This window comes from Mauremys reevesii, linkage group 1 (genome assembly GCF_016161935.1).
Source record: "Mauremys reevesii isolate NIE-2019 linkage group 1, ASM1616193v1, whole genome shotgun sequence".
In the NCBI taxonomy this organism is placed as follows: domain Eukaryota; kingdom Metazoa; phylum Chordata; order Testudines; family Geoemydidae; genus Mauremys; species Mauremys reevesii.
This window is the reverse complement of record NC_052623.1, coordinates 56,826,757-56,852,376: the sequence shown is the minus strand read 5'-3', so window position 1 is coordinate 56,852,376 and position 25,620 is coordinate 56,826,757. Positions and strand designations below refer to the sequence as shown.

The window sequence follows — 25,620 nt, the reverse complement described above, 5'->3', positions numbered from 1 at the left end:
AAGCTTTGAGCCGGGCCACCTGCTTCGAGCCAGCAGCCTTATGAAAAGGCAACCAGTTGCGAACCGAGTGAGCAGTGAACAGAGGACAGGCAAACAGAGGGAGTTTGCACAGAGTGTTTTTCCCTTTCAGGCTCCTGTGAGCAGTACATACAACATCTGAGGAGCCTCTTGGAAGGAAGACATGGATAGTGAGCGATTAGTTGTTGTGGCCTGCTCAGAATGTGCCATGTTTGTTTTTCTCCCAGAGGATAGAAGTGACTTTGTCTGTATGAAGTGCAAACTGGTTTGCATATTGGAAGAGAAGGTTAGAGGACTAGAGAACCAAATATCAACCCTGCGTTGCATCAGAGAAAATGAAGATTTTTCGGCTAGAAGTCAGAGTTTGGTTCTGGAAGCAAAACGTGCTGAAAATTCAGAGAGTACAGTGCGGAGCAGGGAAGAATATTGGCAGCATGTGACCTCCAGATGAAGAAAGAGGAGAACCTAATGCAGATAGAGGTGTGAAACTGTTTTCAGGCTCTCTGCGCTGGTACTACTGCGGAGAAGGATTTAGAAGAGCCCTTTGAAGGAAGGTATCAGAAGGAGACCCCATCAGCCGGAAGGCATGGGATGCATTGTCTTAGGGATGGGGGTTCCATGACCACCACTCCCAAGAGGAGGAGACGGATGGTGGTGGTCTGGGACTCCCTCCTAAGGGGTTCGGAATCATCCATCTGCCAACCGGACTGGGAGACTCGAAGTGTGCTGCTTGCCTGGAGCTAGAATCCAGCATGTGACGGAGTGTTTTTCCGAGACTGATCAAGACCTTGGACCGCTACCCCTTCCTACTTCTCCATGTGGGCACCAATGATACTGCCAAGAATGACCTTGAGCGGATCACTGCAGAGTATGTGGCTCTGGGAAGAAGGATAAAGGAGTTTGAGGCGCAAGTGGTGTTCTCGTCCAGCCTCGCTGTTGAAGGAAAAGGCCCAGGGTAGGGACCGTCAAATTGTGGAGGTGAATGCGTGGTTATTCAGGTGGTGTCGGAGAGAGGGCTTTGGATTCTTCAACTGTGGGATGCTGTTCTGAGAAGGAGTGCTAGGAAGATATGGGATCCACCCAACGAAGAGAGGGAAGAGCATCTTTGCAGGCAGGCTTGCTAACCTAGTGAGGAGGGCTTTAAACTAGGTTCGCCGGGGGGGTGGTGACCTAAGCCCAGAGGTAAGTGGGGGAGTGGGATACTGGGAGGAAACACAAGGAGGAGGGTACAAGACAGGAAGCCTCCTGATCCACACTGAGAAAGTAGGGCAATGAGCTAGTTATCTTAGATATGTGTACACGAATTGAAGAAGCCTGGGAAACAAGCAGGAAGAATTGGAGGTCCTGGCACAGTCAAGGAACTGTGATGTGATTGGAATAACGAAACTTGGTGGGGCAGGTCAAATGACAGGAGCACTGTCATGGGTGGGTATAAACTGTTCAGGAAGGACAGGTATGGGAGGAAAGGTGGAGGAGTTGCATTGTACGTAAGAGATGCTCAGAGCTCCAGTTTGAAACTGGAGAAAAGCCTGTTGAGAGTCTTTGGATTAAGTTTAGAGGCAAGAGCACCCAGGGTGATGTCATGGTGGGTGTGTGCTATAGACCACAGGATCAGAAGGATGAGGTAGATGAGGCTTGCTTCAGACAACTAACTGAAGTTTCCAGATCACAGGCCCTGGTTCTAATGGGGGACTACAGTCACACTGACACCTCCTAGGAGAGCAATACAGCAATGCACAGACAATCCAGGAAGATTTTGGAGAGTGTTGGGGATAACTTCCTGGTAAAAGTGCTGGATGAACAGAAGAGGGGCCATGCTCCTCTTTACCTGCTGCTTACAAACAGGGAAGAATTGGTAGGGGAAGTAGAAGTGGGTGGCCACCTATGTAGCAGTGACTATGATATGGTTGAGGTCAGGATCCTGACAAAAGGAAGAAAGAATAGCAAAATATGGACCCTGGACTTCAGAAAAGAAGACTGACTCCCTTAGGGAACTGATGGGCAGGATCCCCTGGAAAGCTAATATGAGGGGGCAAGGAGTCCAGGAAAGCTGGCTATATTTTAAAGAAGCCTTATTGAGAGTGCAGGAACAAACCATCCTGAAGTCCAGAAAGAATAGCAAATATGGCAGGTGACCAGCTTGGCTTAACAGTGAAATCTTTGGTGAGCTTAAACTCAAAGAGGGAACTTACAAGAAGTGGAAATTTGGATAGATGACTAGGGAGGAGTATAAAAACATTGCTAGAGCATGCAGGGGTGTAATCAGGAAGGCCAAGGCACAATTGGAGTTGTATCTAGCAAGGGATGTGAAGGGAAACAAGAAGGGTTTCTACAGGTATGTTAGCAACAAGAAGGTGGTCACGGAAGTGTCGGACCCTTACTGAATGAGGGAAGCAACATAATGACAGATGATCTGGAAAAAGCTGAAGTACACAATGCTTTTTTTTGCATCGGTCTTCACAGATAAGGTCAACTCCCAGACTGCTCCACTGGGCAACACAGTATGGGGAAGAGGAGAAGAGCCCTCAGTAGTGAAAGAACTGGTTAAGGACTATTTACAAGTCCATCGGTCCAGATTCTAATGCATCCAAGGGTGCTGAGGCAGTTGGCGGATGTGATTGCAGAGCCATTGGCCATTATCTTTGAAAATTCGTGGCACTTGGGGAAGTCCTGGACGATTGGAAAAAGGCAAAAATCATGGAGCAGGTACTCAGGGAATCCATTTTGAAGCACTTGGAGAGGAAGGTGATCAGGAACAGTCAACATGGATTCACCAAGGGCAAGTCATGCCTGACCAATCTGATTGCCTCCTGTGATGAATTAACTGGTTCTGTGGATATGGGGAAAGCGGTGGAGGTGATATATTTTGACTTTAGCAAAGCTTTTGGTACAGTTTCCCACAGTATTCTTGCCAGCAAGTTTAAAAAAGTATGGATTGGATGAATGGACTATGAGGTGGATAGAAAGCTGGCTAGATTGTCGGGCTCAACAGATAGTCATCAGCGGCTCACTGTCTAGTTGGCAGCTGGTATCAAGCGGAGTGCCCCAGGGGTTGGTCCTGGGGCCTGTTTTGTTCAACATTTTTATTAATAATGTGGATGACGGAATTAATTGCACCCTCAGCAAATTTGCAGATGACACTAAGCTGCGGGGAGAGGTAGATACGCTGGAGGGTAGGGATAGGGTCCAGAGTGACCTAGACAAATTGGAGGATTGGGCCAAAAGAAATCTGATTTTAAGTGCTAAAACTCTGGTGGCACAGGGGACTAAGTCAGGTTCCCTGCAAGCCATGGCCCTGTGCCGCTCCCAGAAGTGGCCAGCACGTCCCTGCGGCCCTTGGAGGGGGGAGCAGGAGGGGACTTAGCGCACTGCCCCCGCCTCCAGCACCAACTCCGCAGCTCCCATTGGCTGGGCATGGTGGTCGCTTCTGGGAGCTGTGTGGAGCCAAGGCAGGCAGGGAGTGTCTTTAGCTCCCTGCACCACCAACCGGGAGCCGCTCGAGGTAAGCACCTCCTGGTCGGAGCCTGCACCCCCTCCTGCACCCCAGCACCCTGTCCCAGCTCTGAGCCCCCTCCCAGAGCTTGCACGCACACCCCTGCACCACAACCCCAGCCCCAGGTTCAGCCTGGAGCCTCTTTCCACACTACAAACCCCTTGGCCCCAGCCCAGAGCCCGCACCCAACTCCCTGCTCCAACCCGGTGAAAGTGAGTGAGGGTGGGGAAGAGTGAGCGACAGAGGAAGGGGGGATGGGGTGGAGCAGGGAGCATGTTCAAGGGTGTTTGGGTGCGTGTGAACAGACAATTGGCAACTCTACCCCAATCAGAAACGAGGGACCCCTAGAACTATGACATTAGTTGCGGGACCACCCTATCCCCAAGCAAATGCTTTCTTTACTTAATCTTTTGTGGTACTCCTACCACCACTGTCATCTTTTCTCTGCCTCCTCTCAAGGACTAGTATTGTCTTCTGGTGAGCTGCTGCTGCTTCAGATGTGGCAGGGAGAGAACAGGCTCAGTTGATGCAATTCCCAGAGCAGTTTGCTCCCTCTAGACTTTGGCCTGCAGCATTCCTGTGTCTGAACCCTAGAAGAATCATAAAACAGAATATTTAGTTCATCTTCCAAACTGGGCCTATGTGAGGTGGAAGATCAGGCCTACATCAAGTAAAAATCCCAGGATCACCACAGCCCTGAGATGAAAATGTTTGTAATGCAGGCCGCAAGCCTATCTATGGAGGGGAGCCTCCTGGCAACTTGCCCATATGCAATTGTGAAAGCATTTCATGCCTTAGGTGAGGCACAGGGTTAGTTATTGAAAATCATTTGAATAAGTCTTTGAACTTCATGTTAGAAACTATGCAATACTAGGTACAAACATGGTAAACAAAAAAACAGCTTCTAGGCAATAGAGCTGCTTTTAGGAGCTAATGCAGGAGCTATGAGGAAGTGTCATAACAGTAGCAGAGGTTGGAAGGACCTCTTTGGCTTGATGCATTTCCCCATTCTACTAAAAAAACAGGCTGGTAAATGGAGACAAACTAAACTGCTGCAGGAATAAATAACACTGAGCCACAATTATCTGCAATGCTTATCCTTGAAAGCATTAAACTTAAGACTTTTTTAAATCAGCAGGTCCAGATACGTGTGTACAAGTGTTTTAAAAGAGCTGCTTGGGGAGCTGGACTGTTAATGTTGATTTTTCAGTAAGTGTTGGAGTACTATGGAAATTCCAGAAGACTGGAAAATTAATCCTATGCCAAGATTTACAAAGGTTAAACGGTATAATGAGGTTTAATTTAAGCCTCTCAGCCTGACATCAGTCAATCAGAGAAAGGTATAACATGATCTAGTGGCTGGAAGTTGCAGCCAGACAAATTCACACGGGAAATAAAGTGTGAATTTGACTGTGAAGATAACTTAACGTTGGAACAATTTATCAAGGGTTGTGGTGGATTCTCCATTACTGACAACGTCTAAATCAAGATTAATGTTTTCTAAAAACTATGCTCTAGGAATTATTCAGGGGATGTTCTATGACCTGTGTTATACAGAAGGTCAGACTCCATGCTCACAGTGGTCCTTTCTGGCCTTGGAAATAAGAAATGATGTGCCTGCTTGGTGTGGGTAGATCTGTAGCTGCAATGAACATCGTACAGGGCTAGGCAGCTTTCTGTGATTAGGTAGAAGTTCACTCTCCATGCCTGTTTATCTGGCTATAGAATTATGAACTACTGCTAGCATGAGGAAGAAGTTGGATGAGAATACAGTTGGTTACAAGAATGTATGTGTGGAAATATATTCCCCCTAATTTAACTCTCGTAATCAGGCAAATGTTGTTCAGCACATAGGATTTATTTTGAGTTTATTCTTAGAAAATTTAGCTTTAAGATTAGCTATAAAACTAAAACATTTTGTCAAACATTGCTCCTTTATTATACATTTAGGCAGCCTCAACATTTAAGAAGTCAGTTGTTTTAAATTAAGAATATTAAAGCCTGTCTCCTTTTACTTAGCATCTGATGTTCTACACACCAAATTAATCTCTGGAGGAAGCAAGCACAACTGTAATTGCAGTCTGTGTGAGTTGTACACTCTCTTTCAGTAAGGCTTAATTGGGTCCATTTTTCTCCTCCCCTATTATCTATGAGGCTGGGTCATCAGCATCTGAAGCTTCAGCCTCTTGGTTCTGTTAGTTTCTATGACCTCTATCATTCCAAAGTCATAGAATCATTGGGTTAGAAGGGCCACGGGGTCACTGAAAAAATCATTTGAAGTCCCTCCAGAAGAGAAACTGTGACTTGATATTTCTAATGACTTGACCAAAAAGGGCAAGCAAAGAAGAATCCAAGGCAAATAAATGCAGGAATTTGAAGCAATCTTTATACATTCTAGAAGCATAGTACATGGCTCTACCTTTGTGGTTAATCTTTAAAGTGTGACAGGCTCAGAGGAGGTCTCTTACAGGAAGAATGGGACTAAGCCTATTCTTGTCACTATTGGTAGGAAATTGTGGAGAAGGGCATGAGATCACTCTTTTTACACACACACACACCTCTCTCATAGAACTGGAAGGGACCTTGAAAGGTCATTGAGTCCAGCCCCCTGCCTTCACTAGCAGGATCAAGTACTGATTTTGCCCCAGATCCCTAAGTGGCCCCCTCAAGGATTGAACTCACAACCCTGGGTTTAGTAGGCTAATGCTCACAGCACTGCGCTATCCCTCCCCGCATTGTCCAAACAATAATGTTAATGATTTTTTAGGAGTGTTGGATCCTTACTGCACAGGCAATTCCTTATAAAGAAGAATAAATTAAGCTTTAAAAACAGACTTTTATCATGGAGAGAGCCTTTTAAACTTCTGCTAATCTGCATATTCTAGTGAAGTGGTAAGTGTAATTAATAGATAAATATTTACCATGCTAAGTAGCCCCTGGATGCTTCATAGTCTGTGGATAATGAATCAGATCTTGATTACTTTAGGAAAACAAAAACTCTAGATAAAACTCTTCTGCCATTTTGATCAGTAGTTTTCAAGACTAGAAGGGAAATGTATAGTCTAATCCTCCTGCATAACACACACCACAGACTATTACTCAGTAATTCCTGTATTCAGCCCAATAATTTGTGGATGAACTAGAGCATATATGCTATATTGTTACAATGTCTTTCGACATGTAGTCTCTTCAAGATTGGAAAACCAGTTAAAATGTAGTTAAGGGAGAATTCTAAACTTCTCGGTTTAGCTACTTTGAGCCATCTCCCCCCCGCCCCCCAACTGTAGACTTCATATAGAGCAACACAAGTGACTTATTTTTGGGAAGGAAGACGGTATGTGAAGACCTCAGCTCTCCATTGCACAAACAGAAGAAAATCTCTGTCACCACCTGAAGAAATAAAACAAACGTGTCAAATAATTAAAATGGAAACAAATTATTAACTGCATGTCCTGAATGAAGTACTTTTGAATATAGAGAGCATAAAAGAATTCCAGGATTATAAAAACTTATGGAAAAGGTCCTGGCCTATAAATTGCTTTCTGTCTTAATTATGCTGCTCTCAGTTATTATGGGATATAGGTCAAAGCACAGCCCTTGTGAGGAATCAGTTTTTAAACAAAGATGCTCTTATGGTTTTCTTTCTATGTTCTATCCCCTTTACCTCTTTAAATATGTTAATATTTACATATTATTTTAATTAGAGCACTTCATTAGTTGTGTTAATATGAATTCATATTTTGCATAATGTCTTCTGCAGTGTCACAAAAAAATTTATTGGGAACTGTTGGATTCTCATCTTTCTGTTACTAACTTGTATGACTGTAGGCAAATCAATTGCCTGCTCTGCCTTATCTTTATCTTTCTGCAGAAGGGATATAAAAATGCACAGGCATTGTATGAGGCATAATTGATGTTTCAGAATGCTGTATAAGTGCTGACTATTATGACTGCTTGAATAACATGTATTAATAAAATTTTTAAAATCTTGTATACAATAAGCCATATAAAAAATGTTTGCAGATGTTTCAGTGAGATTGCACTTCTGTATAGAAAATAACATGGGGTTAGGAGGTCCTTTGCACTATGAAATTAGAAAGTGATGAGGTAATCTCTTTGACTTTTTTATAACTACAAAACATTGTGGAAAATAATCCAGCCCTCTATCGTTTATCATCCTAATCAGCTCTGGAACAGACTAAGCCATTTGGTATAGCTTTGCAGTAGGTTTTTGACACTAAAAAAGGTTAGTCTTCAAGGCTGAGCAAGTGACAGGACTAAAATTGTGGTATGTCCAGAGGTTGACATAACTACACATCTATTCAGGGCAGATCTTCTGCTATTAATTTCTGTTGCCAGTAGAACCAGGTATAAGTTTGCTGGGCTTTATATAAAGATTTTTCTAAACGTGATAAACTGAAAGAGAGAGAGAGAGGGTTTTTTAGGCCCGTTACTGAATCTAAAATGTTCATGATGGAGTTTGCCTGTGTTTAGTTTGAAGCAGTAGCCTTGTGTTTCAGAAATAGCCTCTAGAATGGTAATTGTACCAATTGATCTCTGTAAAGCTGTGACTATCAGCCCAGGAAAAAAATGAAACATGACCTCAGAGGGATGGCAGCACCATTTTTCTATATGTACGTACTACCAAATAACCTGACGCCTGATAAGCAGCAAGAGCAGCTTTTCAGAAACATTCACTTTAGCCATGTTAAGAGAGATGGCCAGTCATAAAAATAAACTTTGACAGTGTAAATTTAAATTATTTATGTATGAGCCCAGGAAAAGGACAGTAACAGATAGTCTTGGAATTAATCTTATTTGTCTCCAAATGATGTTCCGATGGGCTAATAAAATACTTGACTGAATGCTCTACTGTTAGGCAGGGATAGGAGAAATACAGACATACAAAAATACAGGGATAGGAAAAATAAACACCACTTCTCCTAGATCTTGTTGGAGACAGAAAAAGGATCGCTATCCTTTATAGTATGGAGTAGTTATTGGGCCCCAGCAAAAGACACGGGAGGGAAAAGAAGCAACTCTCTACCTCTTGCTTGCTTCTGTAAGTGGCCCCTCACACTTGGACCAAACATAATGAAGCTCTCACTCTCTACTCTTGCTGAGTGCCAAGTGGAGGTAGGCAGGGGAAAACAGAAAAGGCCCTATCGCCCCCAAATCTGGCACATATATTTTAGCAGCAGCCAGCGGGCCCACTAGGACCAGTCCTGAGCCAGCACTCCTAGCAGCCAGCTCAATGGAGAAATTGATGTTTTTACTGGAACTGATTCTGAAATCTTGTACTTACAAGCGCCAATTCATATTGCAAACTCACTTTAGGCTTCAAAAGTTCAAAAGTGAACTGTTTAGTTCAAGCCAGAATGGATAATCTAAACCTGATGTCAAAAATATCTTCTTATTTTAGCCTCAGAGGGCCGAAAACTATAAGAAAATGTAACTGAACAACTACTTACTGGCAAGAATATATTTGGAAAAAATAAAACTCATTTGTCATTCACATACAATTGCATGTGGTTAGGTGAATTAAATTAGATTTACAATGGAATTACCATTATAATTGTACTCATTTATTAGGGGACAACTCCCTCCCTTAAAAATATAGATCCTTTTTTCCATTATTAGTGGGACACTTAGATACACTTCTGAAGTGAATTATTCTGCCTGCATTTAGTAATTCTGTTAGAAGAGGTCAGTTGATGAAGTTACTCACTTGCCCATGCTTAGCATAAAATAGTGCTTTTCACTAGATGAACTGAGTCGCTGCTGCATGGTATTTACACACCAGAACAGAATTAGAAAATGCATTATGTTCCCTTAACACAGAGATGGAGATCTTGTTTATACTTTGAGTGCTTTAGATCATTGTGACAAAATATAAAAGACTGTGGTATTGAGTATTATAAAATCCAATTCATTTCCTGTTGATCTCTGTTAAAAAACAGCAAAGACCTCGTTCCTGAGTTTAGTCCTGCAGAATTTGAGTGCTCTCAAGTTAAAATGCCTTATCATGTAACTGGAAATCTTGAGCTATACTATTACCAAGAATGAAAGGAACATAATTATCCAATACTGAAAACACCTTTTCTTGAAAACAAGATCAACGTTTGATAAGAATTCCTCCCAAAGGGAAGCAATCCTAGGTTGATCCAGTGTCAGAGACAGGATACTGGGTTAGATTGACCATAGGCCTGACCCAGTATGGCCATTCTTGTGACTGTGGGAAGGTTTTTGTTTGTTTGTTTGTTTTGTTTTTTAAACAAAGCACTACACATAAGGAAAACATTGCTTGAGCTAGGTGAATGGGTTGGATTGAGACTGGGGATCTGTTACATGTTCCTCTCAAGCACACAAACTAAGTGTGCCATTTCGTTGCTTCAGTAGGACAGTTCTTGTGCTCCTACATCATTCTTAGGCACTCAACTCAGCTGAAGGGATAGCAGCCTCATCCCCAATTCTGTAAGCACTGAGCTTCTGTGGAAGCAATATATGTGCAATCTGCTGTTCCTACTTGGAGCTGGGGTGTGATGTGAGTCTGGTAGATGGAAAGGTTTGCATTGCTGGCAGGTTATGTCTCCAGTGCCACAGGAGAAGAGTCTGATCTCTTGAGCAGCCTAGCCCCTTGCATGGCTGGCAGGAGCTGGTTTCTTCCCTGTCTCTTTTCCATGCAGCAGAAGCACTATGCTGTTTCTTCTTTTCCTCTGCTGTTGCCTTCATGTCTCTCTCCAGTGTATTAGATAGGGGAACATGCAGTTGTTGCCACCATTTATGAGTTTGAGATGCATGGGAAAGGCTCCTGGCAGTCAGCCCAGGGCTAGGCAGCGAGAGAGCCACAGTTTTCCCCCATTCTTCCTGCAGCCCTGTTAAAATAGCCTTTTGGCTTAGCAGCAACACTCCTTCCTCAATCTGTTGTCCCTTTCCCCTCAGAAATATTTCCCCTAGAAAAAGTGGAAGCACATTGATGTTTTTTCCCCCCAATCCTCCCACATCTGATGTGTTGGGTCCTTGTAGGAGAAGACAATGGTTGTGAAACTTTTGTTTACTCCCTCGGTGTGACTCATGATGCATTTTATTTAAGCAGCACCTCTACCGAACCTTAGCCTGCAACCATAAAATGAAGATAGAAGAAGAAAAAGCGAAATCTCAGACTTACAAAATTATTACTCTTTTGTTGCCAAGAACTTTGAATAGCTGAAAGTGTAGTGGGCATGGGGCGGGGAAGAGGGAGAAATAGGTCATTCATATCTAAAACTGTTGTTAGTGAATAAGAACCTCCTTACAAATAATAGTGAAAAGTTAATGTGGCACTTGACCCAGATTTCAGCAAATTTAGGCAAGGCAATGCAACTAGAAAAGCTTCCAGATTCTACAGTCATACTGTAAATCTTGAAGGAAACTTTTGCTGTTTAGGATTTCTGAAGGCCTGTTTGTTCTTTGGTCAAAAAGTGCCAGTTGGTTAAATTTACAATTTATAAAATAAATGTACAGAGTAGGTTTTATGGGGTTATAGCATAGGAGGTATTCTTAGATTATAACCATATTAACTGTGGACCTAGGAGTGAAAAGGATTAAAAAGACCCAACCAAGTGATTTTTCTCAAATATTTGTATTTTAAGGTATGCAGTTTGCATTACTTTACTTCATGAATGTACCCTACTGTGTGTTTGTTTAAATACTGGGCTTCTTTAAATCTATACTTTGACACTGAGGTAGACTATGTTCAGCGTTCTCTAATAATTTCACCTTTTGGTTTATTTATTTATTTTGGTTAGCAATGTCATATTATTATTTACTTGATTTTATTGATTATTTTCATGAGCACACTTTACTTTTAAAGCAGAAGCTGAGGCGAAATGTGAACTTACTTGAGAAGCTGGTTATGCAGGAGACGTTGTCATGTCTGGTAGTGAACCTCTATCCAGGGAATGAGGGTTATTCGCTGATGCTCAGGGGGAAAAATGGATCAGGTAATATTCCTGCTGCTTAACTATTTTCATCTTCAAAGTGCTTTATTAGTGCTAATTAGTCAGTATGAGCCATGCTGGCTGCTTGCATTTGGTGCTTGTTGCTGTTCTAAAGCAATCTTCTATACAATTCTGTTCTTGAACTAAAAATGTCCAAGCACCTGATCATGGATGATGCTCATATGAGCATAGGAATAAACTCTAAATTAGCACGCTCTAGCCCTCTGCATAGTCCTTATTTCTGTATATAACATTTATTTATCCAGAGACAAAAACATCCCTATTCAAGAGTGTGTGGCCTCTGCTACTTAAATCCACCCTATCCCAGTCCTTCATCCCCTGCCAGTCTTCCTGTCCCAGTCTTTCCAAGTCTCTTTGCCTAGCCAGACCTAGGTCTCTCTATTCAAGTCCTAGTCTTCTCCAAGGTCCCTTGCCCAGGCAGTCCTAGTCTCTGCTGCCCCCAGCTCCTCATCCAGTCTCAGGCACTTCCCTCTCTGTGCTCCTCATCCTAATCTTCCTTCTTTCCATGGTCTGCTAGTCCCTCCACTACTCCTCCACACTCAGGTCCAATTAATCCCCTCTGCACTCAAGTTAAGTTGCTTCCTACATGCTGCCTGAATGCCAGCTGGGCGAGCATTGAGGGCACTGGAAAGACAGTTGTCCTGCTCTCTGTTCTGTGCTGGGTGCTACAATGGCCCACAGCAGCTGGGTGCAGCAATGGCAAGGGAAGATCTTCTCAGCCCATGTAGCCCTGGGCTGGAACATGCCCAGTCAAAATGGACCCTTCAGAGCATTTAGCTGCCAAATTCTACTGAGTATGTGTGAACTAAAAATTTTTTCTAAGTTTTATAACTTGGCCAAATTTGGGAACTTTTCCAGGGGAACAGCAAAAAGAAATGCCCCTGCCAAATTTCAAGTCCCTGCTTCAAAGCACAGAGGCACTAGAGATTCTCAGTAAAACAGTTGTAAGATTTTTTTTTTAATTTGGACAAAACAACAATTTTTTCTCTAATTTCATTTTTCCCTAATCTCAGTGAGCCATTTTTAAAAAAATCTTTCTAGGAAAAATCAGCCTTAGGCAGACACAAAACATAGGCAATTTCAGCCCACATGGTTAAATTTGGTAAAATTATAAGCAGCTTAAAAAAAAGGGTCTGAAAATGGGAAATGTCAGGTAACCTTAATTGTAGGTGGTACTACCCACTCTGTGCTTATAATTAAGGAGGAACGTTTTCAAAAGTGACTAGTGATTATATGTGCCCAATTTGAGACACCTAAAATGTCCTGATTTTCAGAGGGCTGGCTCTCAGCATTTCATGACAATCAAGCCCTTTTAAGTTTTATCAAGTTGGACACTCAGAAACTGAGGTACCCAAAATCACTAGTCACTTCTGAAAATGTAGCTCTAATTAAAGCTATTTTGTACCTTTTAGCCAGGAACAGGAATTTCAGAATATTAATCATATTCTAGTGCACCCTTTGGGAAAACAAGATATTTAAATACAAATTTCTACAGTAAAATACAATAAAATAATAGACAATTTCTAGGTGATTTCTTAAAAAATAAATTAGCAATTTCTTTAAGACTTTGTGTTGTTTGTGTCACACAGATCAAGGCAAATATCAGGTGAGACAGATTTGGAAAGCAGCTTTCTGCACTTCCTACAAGAAACAGGAAATTTAGTTTGTCTATATAAGAATTGTGTTATTGTTGAAACACGTAACCCTTGATTCTGCAAACCCTTATGTACATACTTAACTTTCAGTGCGTGAGTAGTATCATTGAAGCCAATGGGATTACTTATGTGCTTGAAGTTAAGCATGTGCATAAGTGTTTGCAGGATCAGGGATGAATACTTTAGGGTTGTTTGCCTTAGTTTGCTTGTTTTTTAATCATTTCTATCATTTACTGCTGAATTAGTTCTACTTGCTGATACCGAAAGAGACAGGTTTCCTGTCTCCCTATAGTTTAGGTTTACAGAGAACTTATTTTGGGGCCAAATTCTGCTCTTACAGTGATAAATAAGAGTTTTGCCATTTACTGCAATGAGAGCAGGATAAAGCCAATATTAAATGGCTTGGAAATACAGTCAAAATCATGATAATGGCTATTATGAAAAGAAAATTGGGATTTGGGATGGTTTTCAACAGCCCCACTTTTTCTTTTTAACATGCTTATAATTAGCATTTTACTTTTGAAGCTGTAGTGGGAACAAATAGATAAGACATTGCATTCTTTTTTTTAATTCAGATTCTGAAACCATTCGAATGCCTTACGAGGAAGGTGAACTCCTTGAATATTTGGATGCAGAGGAGCTGCCACCTATTTTGGTTGACCTTTTAGAAAAATCTCAGGTAAGAAAGTCTTTACAATGAAGGGTTATTCTTTTAATCAATCAGTCTCTTGATCAGGTGAAGGGCAACCTCGGGGCGGGGGTGGGGGGTTCTGTGCACCTGCAATGAGCAGTTTGAAGCATCAGGGTCATAATTCTTTTAGTGTCCAAAATAAAATATCTTGTTAGAATCCAAAACAAATAAATCCATGCACATTTTGTGTTTTTGCCATGGTTTAGTCTAACATGACAAACTACTCTGGCTCTTATGCACCAGAAAAGTGCACTTTAGTGAAATGTTTGAGACTGGAATTTCATAAATGTAGGTAGTCAAGTTTTCTGTCTTAATGTTAATATGCTCTTTTGGAGGTTGGGTGTTGGACCTGTCTGGGTGTGTACTAAAGATCACTACACTTGACTACGACTAGTGGTTTAGAACTCTTTATTGGTTTAGCTATAGTAATAATAAGCACAGAAACAAGGACCATATTATGCAAGCGGAAGCAACTGTACAACTCCCACTGACCTCAGCGGAAATGACACCATCCTGTGCTGGGGATGAATTTGATTTTATGTCTGGATAGGGTATATATATCTACAGAGTGAAAACATAGCAGGCATTCACAATTAGCTATAAGAGCATTGCATGAGTGGCCAAAAGAATCAATTACAATGGTGGGTCCTGAGACAATTCTATAATATATATATTTACAGAAATATTTTTGTTTGTTTCAAACAGGTTAATATTTTTCATTGTGGGTGTGTCATAGCAGAAATACGTGACTACAGGCAGTCTGGTAATATGAAATCTCCAACATACCAAAGCAAACATGTTCTTCTGCGTCCAACAATGCAGGTAAGAAATACATCAAATTAAATGGTTTAAACTACCCTGAGTGGGAACTCCTTTTTCTCACTCTTTAAGATAAATGTTATAATAGAAATTAGCCATCACTTTTAAATATTTTATATAATTTATATACAAATATATTACAGTTATATTATCGTATTTATTTGAAAAGTAACCAAAAATTTGCCTATTTTTGCAGACTTTAATTTGTGATGTGCATTCTATAACGAGCGACAACCACAAATGGACACAGGTGAGTTTCCTTGTAAATTTAAATCTTACAATGATATAAAGGATGGAACAACTCAGTTTTGCAAAATATATTAAACTGACATTGTACAGACCTTGGATTGTTTTAGGGTGATTGAGAGTCTGTTTAATGATACAGAGACGTGCCAAATTAACTCACTAGCACATGATCTTGCGAGATGCTGAGCACCCTCAACTCCCACAGAAGACAATAGGTGTTGAAGATGCTCAGCACTTAATTTTTGATTATATAGGATAGTCTAACTAGTCTACCCTCCTCACCCTCCATCATCTTTATCATGTAGGCCCAGTTGGCATCTGAAGAAGGGCTCTATAGCACTATAATACTCTCTTGTGTAGAAGCACTTCCCCACTGGTACTGATAGCAGAGTGAAACTGACTAGGATTATGCAATTCTAGTTGGTTTAATACATCAGAAGTTACTAGTGGCAAAGTACATCTGCTGAGAAGCACAGCCATATTCAAGTTCTTTGCCACAACCAGTATCTGTTGTCTCATATGTATCAGTTGTGATAAAATAAAACTCTGCCACCTCATCAAGATATATCGTTTGACAGACTACTGATTTGCTTATTTCTTGTATTGTCTGTGTGTGTGTGTGTCTTTTCAGTATTAGTCTTTTTTTGCTATAAAAAAATCTAGAAGTTCCTCAACCTACAAAAGAGCATAATGATTCAATGATTTCTAAACAATAAATATTATATTTTCCTGGGTTAACAATCCAAAACAAAGTTATCAAATTGTGCGTGTATGTGTGCATATGTATACACACAGTCAGATACCATGATGATTAGCATGAAATAAAAGTCTATATAGATATACAAAACTTCCAGGGTTTTTTACATTATTAAAATTTACATATATTATAGGAAGACAAACTTCTACTTGAGAGCCAACTTATTCTGGCTACAGCCGAGCCTTTGTGTCTTGATCCTTCAGTAGCAGTAACCTGCACAGCAAACAGACTCCTCTATAACAAGCAGAAGATGAACACTCGCCCAATGAAACGGTAATAATTAATCTGTGATATGTCAGGACATATATTAACTTGTTTAGAATTGTACAGATTACTTTATAGAAAAAATAAGAAAAATCATGCACTAACATGTTGTTTGTTCATAACCATGATAAAATTCATTTAAATTAAACAAACTTTGAAACTCTTTGGAAATTGTTATTTTACTTCTAATACATTAACATTTTAAGAAGGACTCTTGGAAAAAATGTTTTTAAGGAAAGTCAAAAGTTTGTTTTATAACCGTATCAGTTATTACTTGTAATCTGAATCTTATTAAGTACTTGTTCTGTGTAAAGCTTTTGCAATCTCTTCCAAATAGGAAATGCTCTAAGGTCTAGTAAGCCATGGATTATACTAAACTGCAGCTGGTAATATATTACATGTATATGTAATGTGTATATATATAATATATGCACATGGATTATTTTCTTACAACGCCATACTGAATTAATACCAAATTGTATTGCTCTCTTATGGTCATGTCCATATTTTTGCCATGGCTTATAATCAAAATGTGAGCTGAGGCAGACGGCAGCTCTGAACAATGTTAAATATGAGTATATGGTGTTAAAAATGTTTCATCTTAAACCTTCCCTGCACTTCTTTGCCAAAAAATTAATTAAAGGCTGTGGTTCACCAGGATAATATTTCACAAGTTTTATTTTATAAACATGGGATCTTATTTTCATGATCTGACTTTAATTTATAAATTAGAAAAAAATATTCAACTATATAACAGTTTAAAATCCAGCAAAATTAATGTGATTTTCTATTGCTTAAATGGTTCAACAAACTTAGAGCATCAGTGTCATGCAGAAGGTCTCGATCCTGTAAACATTTATGCACAAGCTTAATTTTAAACAACCAGTGGAATTGTTCATGTGCTTAAATTTAAGCATGTGTATAATTGTTTGGAGGATTAGCGTCTGAATGGTTTTAAGAGCAGTGTGGTGCCAAACTACTATACAATCTGTTAGAATAGCTTCATTTTTGAGTATGGTTGTATTCACAACTATTTTACAGTAGCCTGAAATGGTTCACTGTTATTTTACTAAGAAATATATATATGTATGCTCAGTAATATGTGAAATTTATGAATGATCTGCTAGAATTAACAAAGTAGGTGTCAAAATGGATATTAGGTGCTCAGGTGTGCAGAGATTAGCTATATAAATTCATATGCTAGCTTAAGTATGATTCTAATTAGTAGCCTTCATAACTACAAGTGTATGGTATAATACTAACATAGTTAAGGATCCTGTCTGTGCTGGAGAGAGTGGCAGCACTGTCATATTTTTTAATGTAATTTTAACTTTTTGTAGGTTTTGCACAAAGGTTTGGCAAGATGAAATAAATCTGAACAATATTCAGTTTTTAATACGTTTTTTGTAATATTTTAACTGTTGTCAAAATTCACAAAATTCTTCCATCCTAATTTTTATTCCAAGAATATTTGCCACAAATATTGCTCATAAGAACAATAACATGTTTAAAAGTAGATGGATCACAATTATGTGTTATGCAACAGCATAAAAGATGACCATTTAAAAAACATATTGCACAGCACATCTTTTCGTTGCAATGTGACTGGCCTTTTCCTGTGTGTATTAGCACACATGTGGTAGCATGTTTCAGTCCTGTTGTTTTACACGCACATTTCTCAATATGCCATAGGTGTTTCAAGAGATATTCCAGGTCATCTCTGAATCGGCAGCAGGATGTGGCACATTATCCAACTCCACCTCAGCTCAGACTACTTGACTACTTACAGAAAAGAAAGGAAAGGAAAGGAGCCCAGCAGTATGACCTCAAAATTTCTAAAGCTGGAAATGTAAGTACATTGCAAGTTAGAATGGGGAACATTATTATTCATTTATTTATTGTTAATCATTAGAATACAGATGCTCACATTGTATTGTACTTTTTCCCTACCTCTCAGTGTGTAGATATGTGGAAACAGAACCCTTGCTTCTTGACTGCACCTTCTGAAGTTGATGTAAGTTCAATTGTTTCTAATCACATTTGGGTCAGTAAAAATTTCACTCATTCACCATTTTGTGTATCAAGCAGGAAGATAAATGATAAAGCAGTGAGCAGTGATGGCCCTCTGTGGGACATTGTGCTGGGGTTGGGCACAATGCCTTTGGGAGCAGCTGCTAGAATGCAATTGCTTCACTCTCAGTGTGATGGGATCCCACACTCATCCCACAATGTGAGCCACACTCTTAGGCAATAGATTTTTCACAGCTAAATAAAGCTCTGCTAAATCTATTTAAAGATTATGAGAATTCCTCAATGAAAGCATTAGAGCAAAGTAACAGACGTATGAAATCATTAAGTCTCTTTTCTACACTTGTTTCAAATGCATTATATTCTGATATCTGCTTTTTCTTTTAAGGTGGAAAAATATGCCAAAGTGGAAAAGTCTGTCAAACCTGATGACTCTCAACCTACTGTCTGGCCAGCACATGTGAGTAATTTAGACTTCTGGCCAACCTTTTCTCCCCCTAGTTAAGATGCTGCTTCTGTCAACAAAATGTAAATGAGATCATAAAGGTCATTTTTTCTACAATCTCTATAAAAATTTGGAAGGGAGATTGTCATGGGGAAGTGTAATTTCACACATTGGTGCATTGGGGTGATTATCAAGCTAAAAGAATAACTATAATTTATTACTCATTGCCACACAAAATAGTAAAAAAATAATTTACTCTTAAATTCCAGTCCTTAACCTCAGTTTTGTAGTGTGAGTATGATGCAATGGAATTTTGGCTTTGCCAGCACTGCCTACCCACATTGCAATAATCAGCTAGCCAAAGTACTGTAATTTCCCTGTATAATAGCAGGACACTGGGAATCTGCTGCCACTACTGTAATAACAAAAATGTAATAATTTACAGGAAGCAGTGTTTCTTGCTTTCAGTACACCTTTGTTTTGTTTCTAATCCTCATGTAATGGGTGAGTCTGGAGAGCTGCCTTTACAGTAATAACTCTTGCAGTAGATTCTGGAAGGGAGGTCATAGAACCATAGGGTTAGAAGGGACCACAAGGGTCATCTAGTCTAACCCCTGTAGCACGTTAACACATAGGGCTATTTTAGGCAGAATGCTCTACAAGTTTTTTTCCTTCACTATCCCAGTGAAACCTATAGATCAGCTGCAAATTGCATGATCCAATACACAAGAAAATGCTTAAGTTAATTAGAAATCAGTTTATGGATTCTTCATAATGGAACCACCAACATACTGTGCCCTCTTTATCTTCAGCATCCATCTCTTTGTCCTTGCAGGTTACTTTATGTTACCAAAGTCTACCATCTTGGCAGTATGCTTTTCTTGTAGTACCTAATTTTCATCCCTATGGCATCCTATTCAATCATTGTTCTGTGCTGTGTATATAACTACTTTTAGATATTTGCAGTGTTGTAGCTGTATTGGCCACTAGATATCAGAGAGACAAGGGGGGTGAGATAATACCATTTACAGTCGGTCTGATAAAAGATATTCCCTCACCCACCCAGTGTGTCTACTTTTAGATGTGTTTCTTCTGTCTGCACTTCCAGTATCTATCATAAATAGTTATGGGTTCTCTGTATTTCTTGTTTTTTAAGTAACTTATTTATCTCTCCCATCCTATTCTGTTAGCTAGAGAATTTCTTCTGGAAATCATTTTAAATTCCTGCTGAGCAAAGTGACATTTAGGGACTACTAGACGGTGTTACTTGCTATTTGTATTTTGAAGACTTCTGACATATATTGATCAGCCTTTCTGTTGACTTGTTTTGAAAAGATTCTACGTATAATGTTGTTCTGTCTTTTAGGAGATAAGAGATGATTATGTGTTTGAATGTGAAGTTGGTAATCAACTTCAGAAAACAAAACTGACCATTTTTCAGTCCCTTGGTAATCCGCTGTACTATGGAAAAATACATACGTTCAAAGGCAGTGAGGAGAATGACAGCCCAGTAACTCCATCACAGTAAGTAGCGTGTATATTTAAAAAGGTTTATTCTATGATAATTGAGGAAAAACCAGACGAATTTACCTGCTTAGATCATACTGACAAATGTGTAACTAATTACACTAGAAAACTAAAAATGTGGTTTAAGGATTTCATTTCAGAAATTTAAAAATATCTAACTCACATGTGCTAATGTCATCTTAAAAAGAGAAGTAGTAAATTGTGTAATGCACAAATTCAGATACAACCACAAGAATCTCAAATCTTCCCACATTAAAGTTATATTGGAACAAAATCTCAATTTGGAGGGACAGTTGAAGACATTTCCATGACACATTTCCAGTGGTGTTCCTATATTCAGTACTTACATTGTGGTAGTGCTGAAAATGTGTCTGACACTGTACAAACATATAGGAAGGGACACAGTCCTTTATCCAAAGAGTTTTACAGTCTACATGAAAAAGGATGATGACTGGTACATATGTTCATAATTCTGTTTTAAAATATATTGACTATATATAGCTGGCTGCAGCGGTCCCTTTACCTACCCGTTGTTAGTTCTTATTTTAGGCTCCAATCTTGCAAGGTGCTCTGGATGCTTTGCACCTGCACAGACTTCCATTGATTTCTGTGGGATGTAAGGGTTGCTCACTTGCACAAAGCAGCTAGCATGATCAGGTTTTGTTAACGGCTACTATTTTGTATTGTTACCTAGTGTTTAATCCTTCTCTCTTACTTTTTAATTTGAACCATTTCATACTGCCAAGTTTTAGTTATTTTTAACCCTTGTCTCCATCTATGCCTGTTTATTTTATAGAGCTCTATGCTAATCTTAAAAAGTCACTAAAGGTTGTGCACTGGAACTGGAATTTTCAAAGGCACCTAAGGGAGTTTTTGATTGAAATTGGCTCCTTTGAAAATACCAGTTTGATGCACAATATTAAGAACTTGTTTGGATTTGGTTCCCTAAGTCTCTTTGGCTCCATTTGAAAATTCCAGCCTCAAAAGTCAGGGATGCAAAAAATGTAGTCTCCTTATTTTCCTGTAAAGTAGTTTGCTTTTTGAATCCATGGAAACAACATGAATAATTCTGAAGTAACCCTAACAATTCTCATTGCAAATGTCTAATCAGAATGTAATGAAATACATTTTTCAGTAAAAAGTGAACACGAATAACAAACAAGAAATATTTATTTAGAGCTACATCTTGTGAGAAAGCATGATTGGGATAATGAGAGAAATCAGGAAAACTAAACATTTCCTTTAACATTTTAGTGCTTTGGTGTTTCTTGATATACACGCAAATCATACTCTCATTGCATCTGAAATCCTCTCCACACCATGAATCTGCATGAGCCAGAAGAAGCAATAGATTGGTCATATTTCCCAGGAGAACTGTACAAAGAGAGAAAAAATAGTAGATTACTGGGAAAAACCTGGGAGATCTATAATCCTTGATTTATATTGGTTATAATTTCCATGCTAATTTCCTAAATTGGTCTGAATTGGACCAAAAAACTTCCCTTAAGGGATATGGGTATACATTAAAATGATATTAGTGAAACAGATTTCATGTTCTATTTTTAAAATGTATTTACTTCAAACTGAATCCTTCTTTCTTAGCAATATGAATAGCTAATTGCTGGAGCTCTTACATTTTTTCCTTATATGAGCAAATCGTTACATTTGTTTACTAAATGGTAAATCAAATGTATAATGCCATGGTGCTTAATACAAACAATATGCAATGCTACTTTTAACAGCATAGAATCTATAGCAAACTGCCACTTCCTGTTTTTAGGTATATAAAACGGGTATTATTTTGTCTTTTACACTGGTATAGATCGGGGTCAGCAACCTTTCAGAAGTGGTGTGCCGAGTCTTCATTTATTAACTCTAATTTAAGGTTTCGCGTGCTTGTAATGCATTTTAATGTTTTTAGAAGGTCTCTTTCTATAAGTCTATAGTATACAACTAAACTATTGTTGTATATAAAGTAAACAAGGTTTTAAAAATGTTTAAGAAGCTTCATTTAAAATTAAAATGCAGAGCCCCCCAGATCGGTGGCCAGGACCTGAGCAGTGTGAGTGCCACTGAAGATCAGCTCGCGTGCCGCCTTTGGCACACATGCCATAGGTTGCCTACCCCTGGTGTAGATTCGCTCTTAAAAGGATGGTATCACAGTAAAACTCTCAAATCCTTGTCAACCTTAATTGTGTCCCTCTAAATATATTGTATTAGTGCTTATGAAGCAGGGTTAGTGTTTTATACTTTCAGAAGTCTCCATCCCACCAATTAAAACTCAAGTGTTAACTGTTCTCGTCAATTAGCTGGCAGCAGAGAGTCCCGTTCCAAAAGAGAGTGGTTTCTTTGCTGTTTTTCAGAGTTGTGATCTTTGAGGGAAGCTCTTGAATTCCAAAAATAATAACTACATTGTTTTATGTTTTACATTTAGGTTCCTTATTGGTTCCAAGACTGATGCTGAAAGGTAAGTAGTTCATATCTTTCTTTTTTTACAGCCCGAGTTTGTCCCTTTCAGCCATAATGTACCTTACTTTCATTACCATGGAGGTAATGGCATGTGACATGGATATTAAATAGAAACAGTCAAGATCTGCAACAAGACTAAAAATGTCGCACCTCTTGCACTTTACATTTGTGGGAAGGGTGGGGGAAAGAGAGTAACTCCACACACCTTGTCTCATTTTTCTGTTAAATTCTGAAGACCATACTGTGCCTTTGGATGAACCCATCAGCAGTAGCCTGGTGAGAGCATTCAAGAGAAGAATTTGGCCCTGAGACTTTGTACAAGTAAATTTGCTATCAAGTATAGCTTTAAAGAGAGTGGTTCTTTTGAACTTTAACTGTAGTGTCAAACTTCTTCTAGAAATCAGTTAAATATTTTTTATTCAGGCAATATTGATTTAGCATTGTGATAAGTATTCTGTCACTCCTAGAGCAAGAAGAAAAATAGTCCCCCCCAAATATATTTTAGCTATAGAAGGTTTATGGTTGTCTGCTGTGGTTCATTATAAAACATAAAGTAGACTTCTCCCATACTCAGTGGATTTCTCCAGACCAATGTTTCTCAACCTTTTCAGGTTGGTAACCCCTAATTCAAAGTCAAAAAATTTCACAGCCCCCTTACATTTATTATAAAAGTAGGAGTGAAAAATGTAACAATGATAAGCCTATATAATTTATTTGTGTTTCAAGAGACTGACTGAATACTTGACCTTGAGGGGTAAGGGTGTCATGGCAGTACTGGGGTGAGATTTTCTTTGCTTTAGGATGTAATGGGATTTTCAGTGGCTCACAACAGCCCTGATTGCCTTTGGTGACCTCACTGGGGATCGCAACCCACTGGTTGAGAAGCACTGCTCCACACGAGTGGATATTTTATTCTTCAAACTGATAGAAAAAATTAAAATATTGTGGTATCAGCTGTCTCTGTAAGGGAGTTTATATTTCTATACAGTGTTATTATGTTGCAGATCAATTTACTGAAGTTTAAAGTAAAACTGAATCACAATTCAAACCATTTTATCTAAGTGCTTGCAGTTTACATTTCAGAATAGTGAAACAGTAGTAAGTAGGCAAAGAAAATGTAGAATATAATAAAGTTAATCTACATCTCGAACAAACAGTGTAATGTTAAAAATAGTGCAAAATTGTTAATGCTTTTTCAAATCCTGTGCTGAAGTCTTTAGTGGTGTATTTCAGGGTAGTGAACCAATACCAGGAACTAGTTCAAAGTGAAGCTAAATGTCCAGTGAAGATGGTTCATAATTCAGGTGGATCAGTCAACCTAAGTCATCTTTCTCCGGGGAAGGAAATGGAAGTGAGTTTGCTCAATGTTTCTTTCTTACATTTACAATTGCTTATTGAGTAATTACAGTTCCCTAAAGGGACTCAAAGAACAAACATCTGTCTGAAGTTTTTAAACCTACTATTATTACAAGTCTGTAATGGAAGAGATTAGAGAAAAATGTTTTTCTGAGATTTTTTTTTTAAATGTTGGGTCTTTGAAATGCTATGTATAGTCAGTTTCAGTGATTTGCTATAGTCCATTTTTTCAGTTTATCTAGGTCTTTCATACAGCAGCAGAGCAGAGAAAAGCATTTTTAAAGACAGGAAAATACAGTTCTAAAACCAGTCTAAAAATTGGCAAGGGAACTTGGAGGCAGGCATAGTGCCTGAACTGTTAACTCCTCATAAAAATGGTTTGGAGTTTTTTTTATTAGATTTCAAAATGACAACATCCTTCTAAGGCAGGGGGTCAGCAACCTTTCAGAAGTGATGTGCCGAGTCTTTATTTATTCACTCTAATTTAAGGTTTCATGTGCCAGTAATAACATTTTAATGTTTTTCGAAGGTCTCTTTCTATAAGTCTATAATATATAACTAAACTTTTTGTATGTAAAGTAAATAAGGTTTTTAAAATGTTTAAGAAGCTTCATTTAAAATTAAATTAAAGTGTAGAGCCCCCTGAACCGCTGGCCAGGACCCGGGCAGTGTGAATGCCACTGAAAATCAGCTCACGTGCCACCTTTGGCGTGCTTCCCATAGGTTACCTACCCCTGTTCTAAGGGATATGTGCTCTTGGGGTGTATTCCTCTGTGCATGTCTGGCAGGAATTCCCATAGCTGAAAGTTTGGTGCTGATGGACCCATCAGGCTATGTGTTTTGTTATCTCTGCTGAGCATTTTAGATTGATCCCACTACTCTAGTTCTTTTTTTACTTCAGCTAGCATTTGCTGCTTTTTTGGTCCATTCCTCCTGGCTATCTATGTTCTCCCCTATGGCATCCCTTCTTTTTAAATAGATAAATAAAGCTGTCCAGTTTGTTAGCCATGAACTAAGTTCTGCCAGAGTCAGCAGAGTCATAGCAAGGAAGCAACAGATCACCTTCTTTTTTGACTATCTAATCCTCTGTGGATGGTAAAGCAGTTATCTTGAGTAGTGAAGAAAAGAGTTTGAAAAAGTAAAAATAAAAACTAAGTCTTTAGGGTTATCATCAACGGGCACTTAAAGGATTTTTAAAGAAAAAAATAGAAGCGCATAAAAGGAGAATGGTGTCTGTTTGCTTTTCAGAGCCATTAAAGACCACACAATTGTATACTCTGTAAAATACAAAGAGCTAAGCATCAGCTCTTAGCATGTGTGCCCAACTTGAAAAGAACTTCAAAGGAACCATAATTCAGCTAAGAAAACTTTTGAAATTACTCTTCTAACTTTTTGTAGTGTTGTGGTTAATTTTATTGTTAATTAGGTGTTTTTTCTAGGGCACTGAAGAAGGCTGACTTAATTTCCTCTGTCACAGTCTTTTGACTCCTTTGACAGGGAAGGAAAATATCAAGCACTAATTTTATTAAGAATAAGAAAAATAAATTTGCAAATAATAAATTGAGTTTTTGAAGTTGTATATCTGATATTGTCTTCTGTGTGTTTTGTCATCTGCCTGAACCTGAAAGCATAGACACTATGTTTATAATACTTCTTTTATTCTGAATTTATACTCCAGGCATGTAAATTAAATATTTGGCCTTTACCTGTAAATGTGTTTTCCCTGAAACAGATTGTCTGACAATCTGAATTAGTAGTTGCATGGATCTAGAGGCAATTACAGCCAACTTCTAGGTAGCCTGCCATTTGTAATTCAGGACTACACATTTGAATAGCTGTAAGGCAATACTTG

The 25,620-nt window shown here is 38.9% G+C and overlaps 1 protein-coding gene across 22 annotated transcripts in view; it reads left to right on the top strand.

The window, feature by feature from the left end:
• SUPT20H (SPT20 homolog, SAGA complex component) overlaps positions 1–25,620 on the top strand; it is a 58,240-nt gene that overhangs the window by 15,318 nt on the left and 17,302 nt on the right. For 14 of the 22 annotated variants that reach the window (XM_039498589.1, XM_039498571.1, XM_039498651.1 and 11 more), the window contains 11 exons: positions 11,364–11,493; positions 13,742–13,845; positions 14,563–14,679; positions 14,873–14,926; positions 15,813–15,952; positions 17,636–17,792; positions 17,901–17,957; positions 18,360–18,431; positions 19,783–19,940; positions 22,378–22,410; positions 23,646–23,763. In XM_039498589.1, the coding sequence (XP_039354523.1) occupies positions 11,364–11,493; positions 13,742–13,845; positions 14,563–14,679; positions 14,873–14,926; positions 15,813–15,952; positions 17,636–17,792; positions 17,901–17,957; positions 18,360–18,431; positions 19,783–19,940; positions 22,378–22,410; positions 23,646–23,763 (1,140 nt within the window). The remainder of the gene's footprint in view (positions 1–11,363; positions 11,494–13,741; positions 13,846–14,562; positions 14,680–14,872; positions 14,927–15,812; positions 15,953–17,635; positions 17,793–17,900; positions 17,958–18,359; positions 18,432–19,782; positions 19,941–22,377; positions 22,411–23,645; positions 23,764–25,620) is intronic. The other 8 variants (XM_039498672.1, XM_039498649.1, XM_039498628.1 and 5 more) reach the window with 2 other exon arrangements.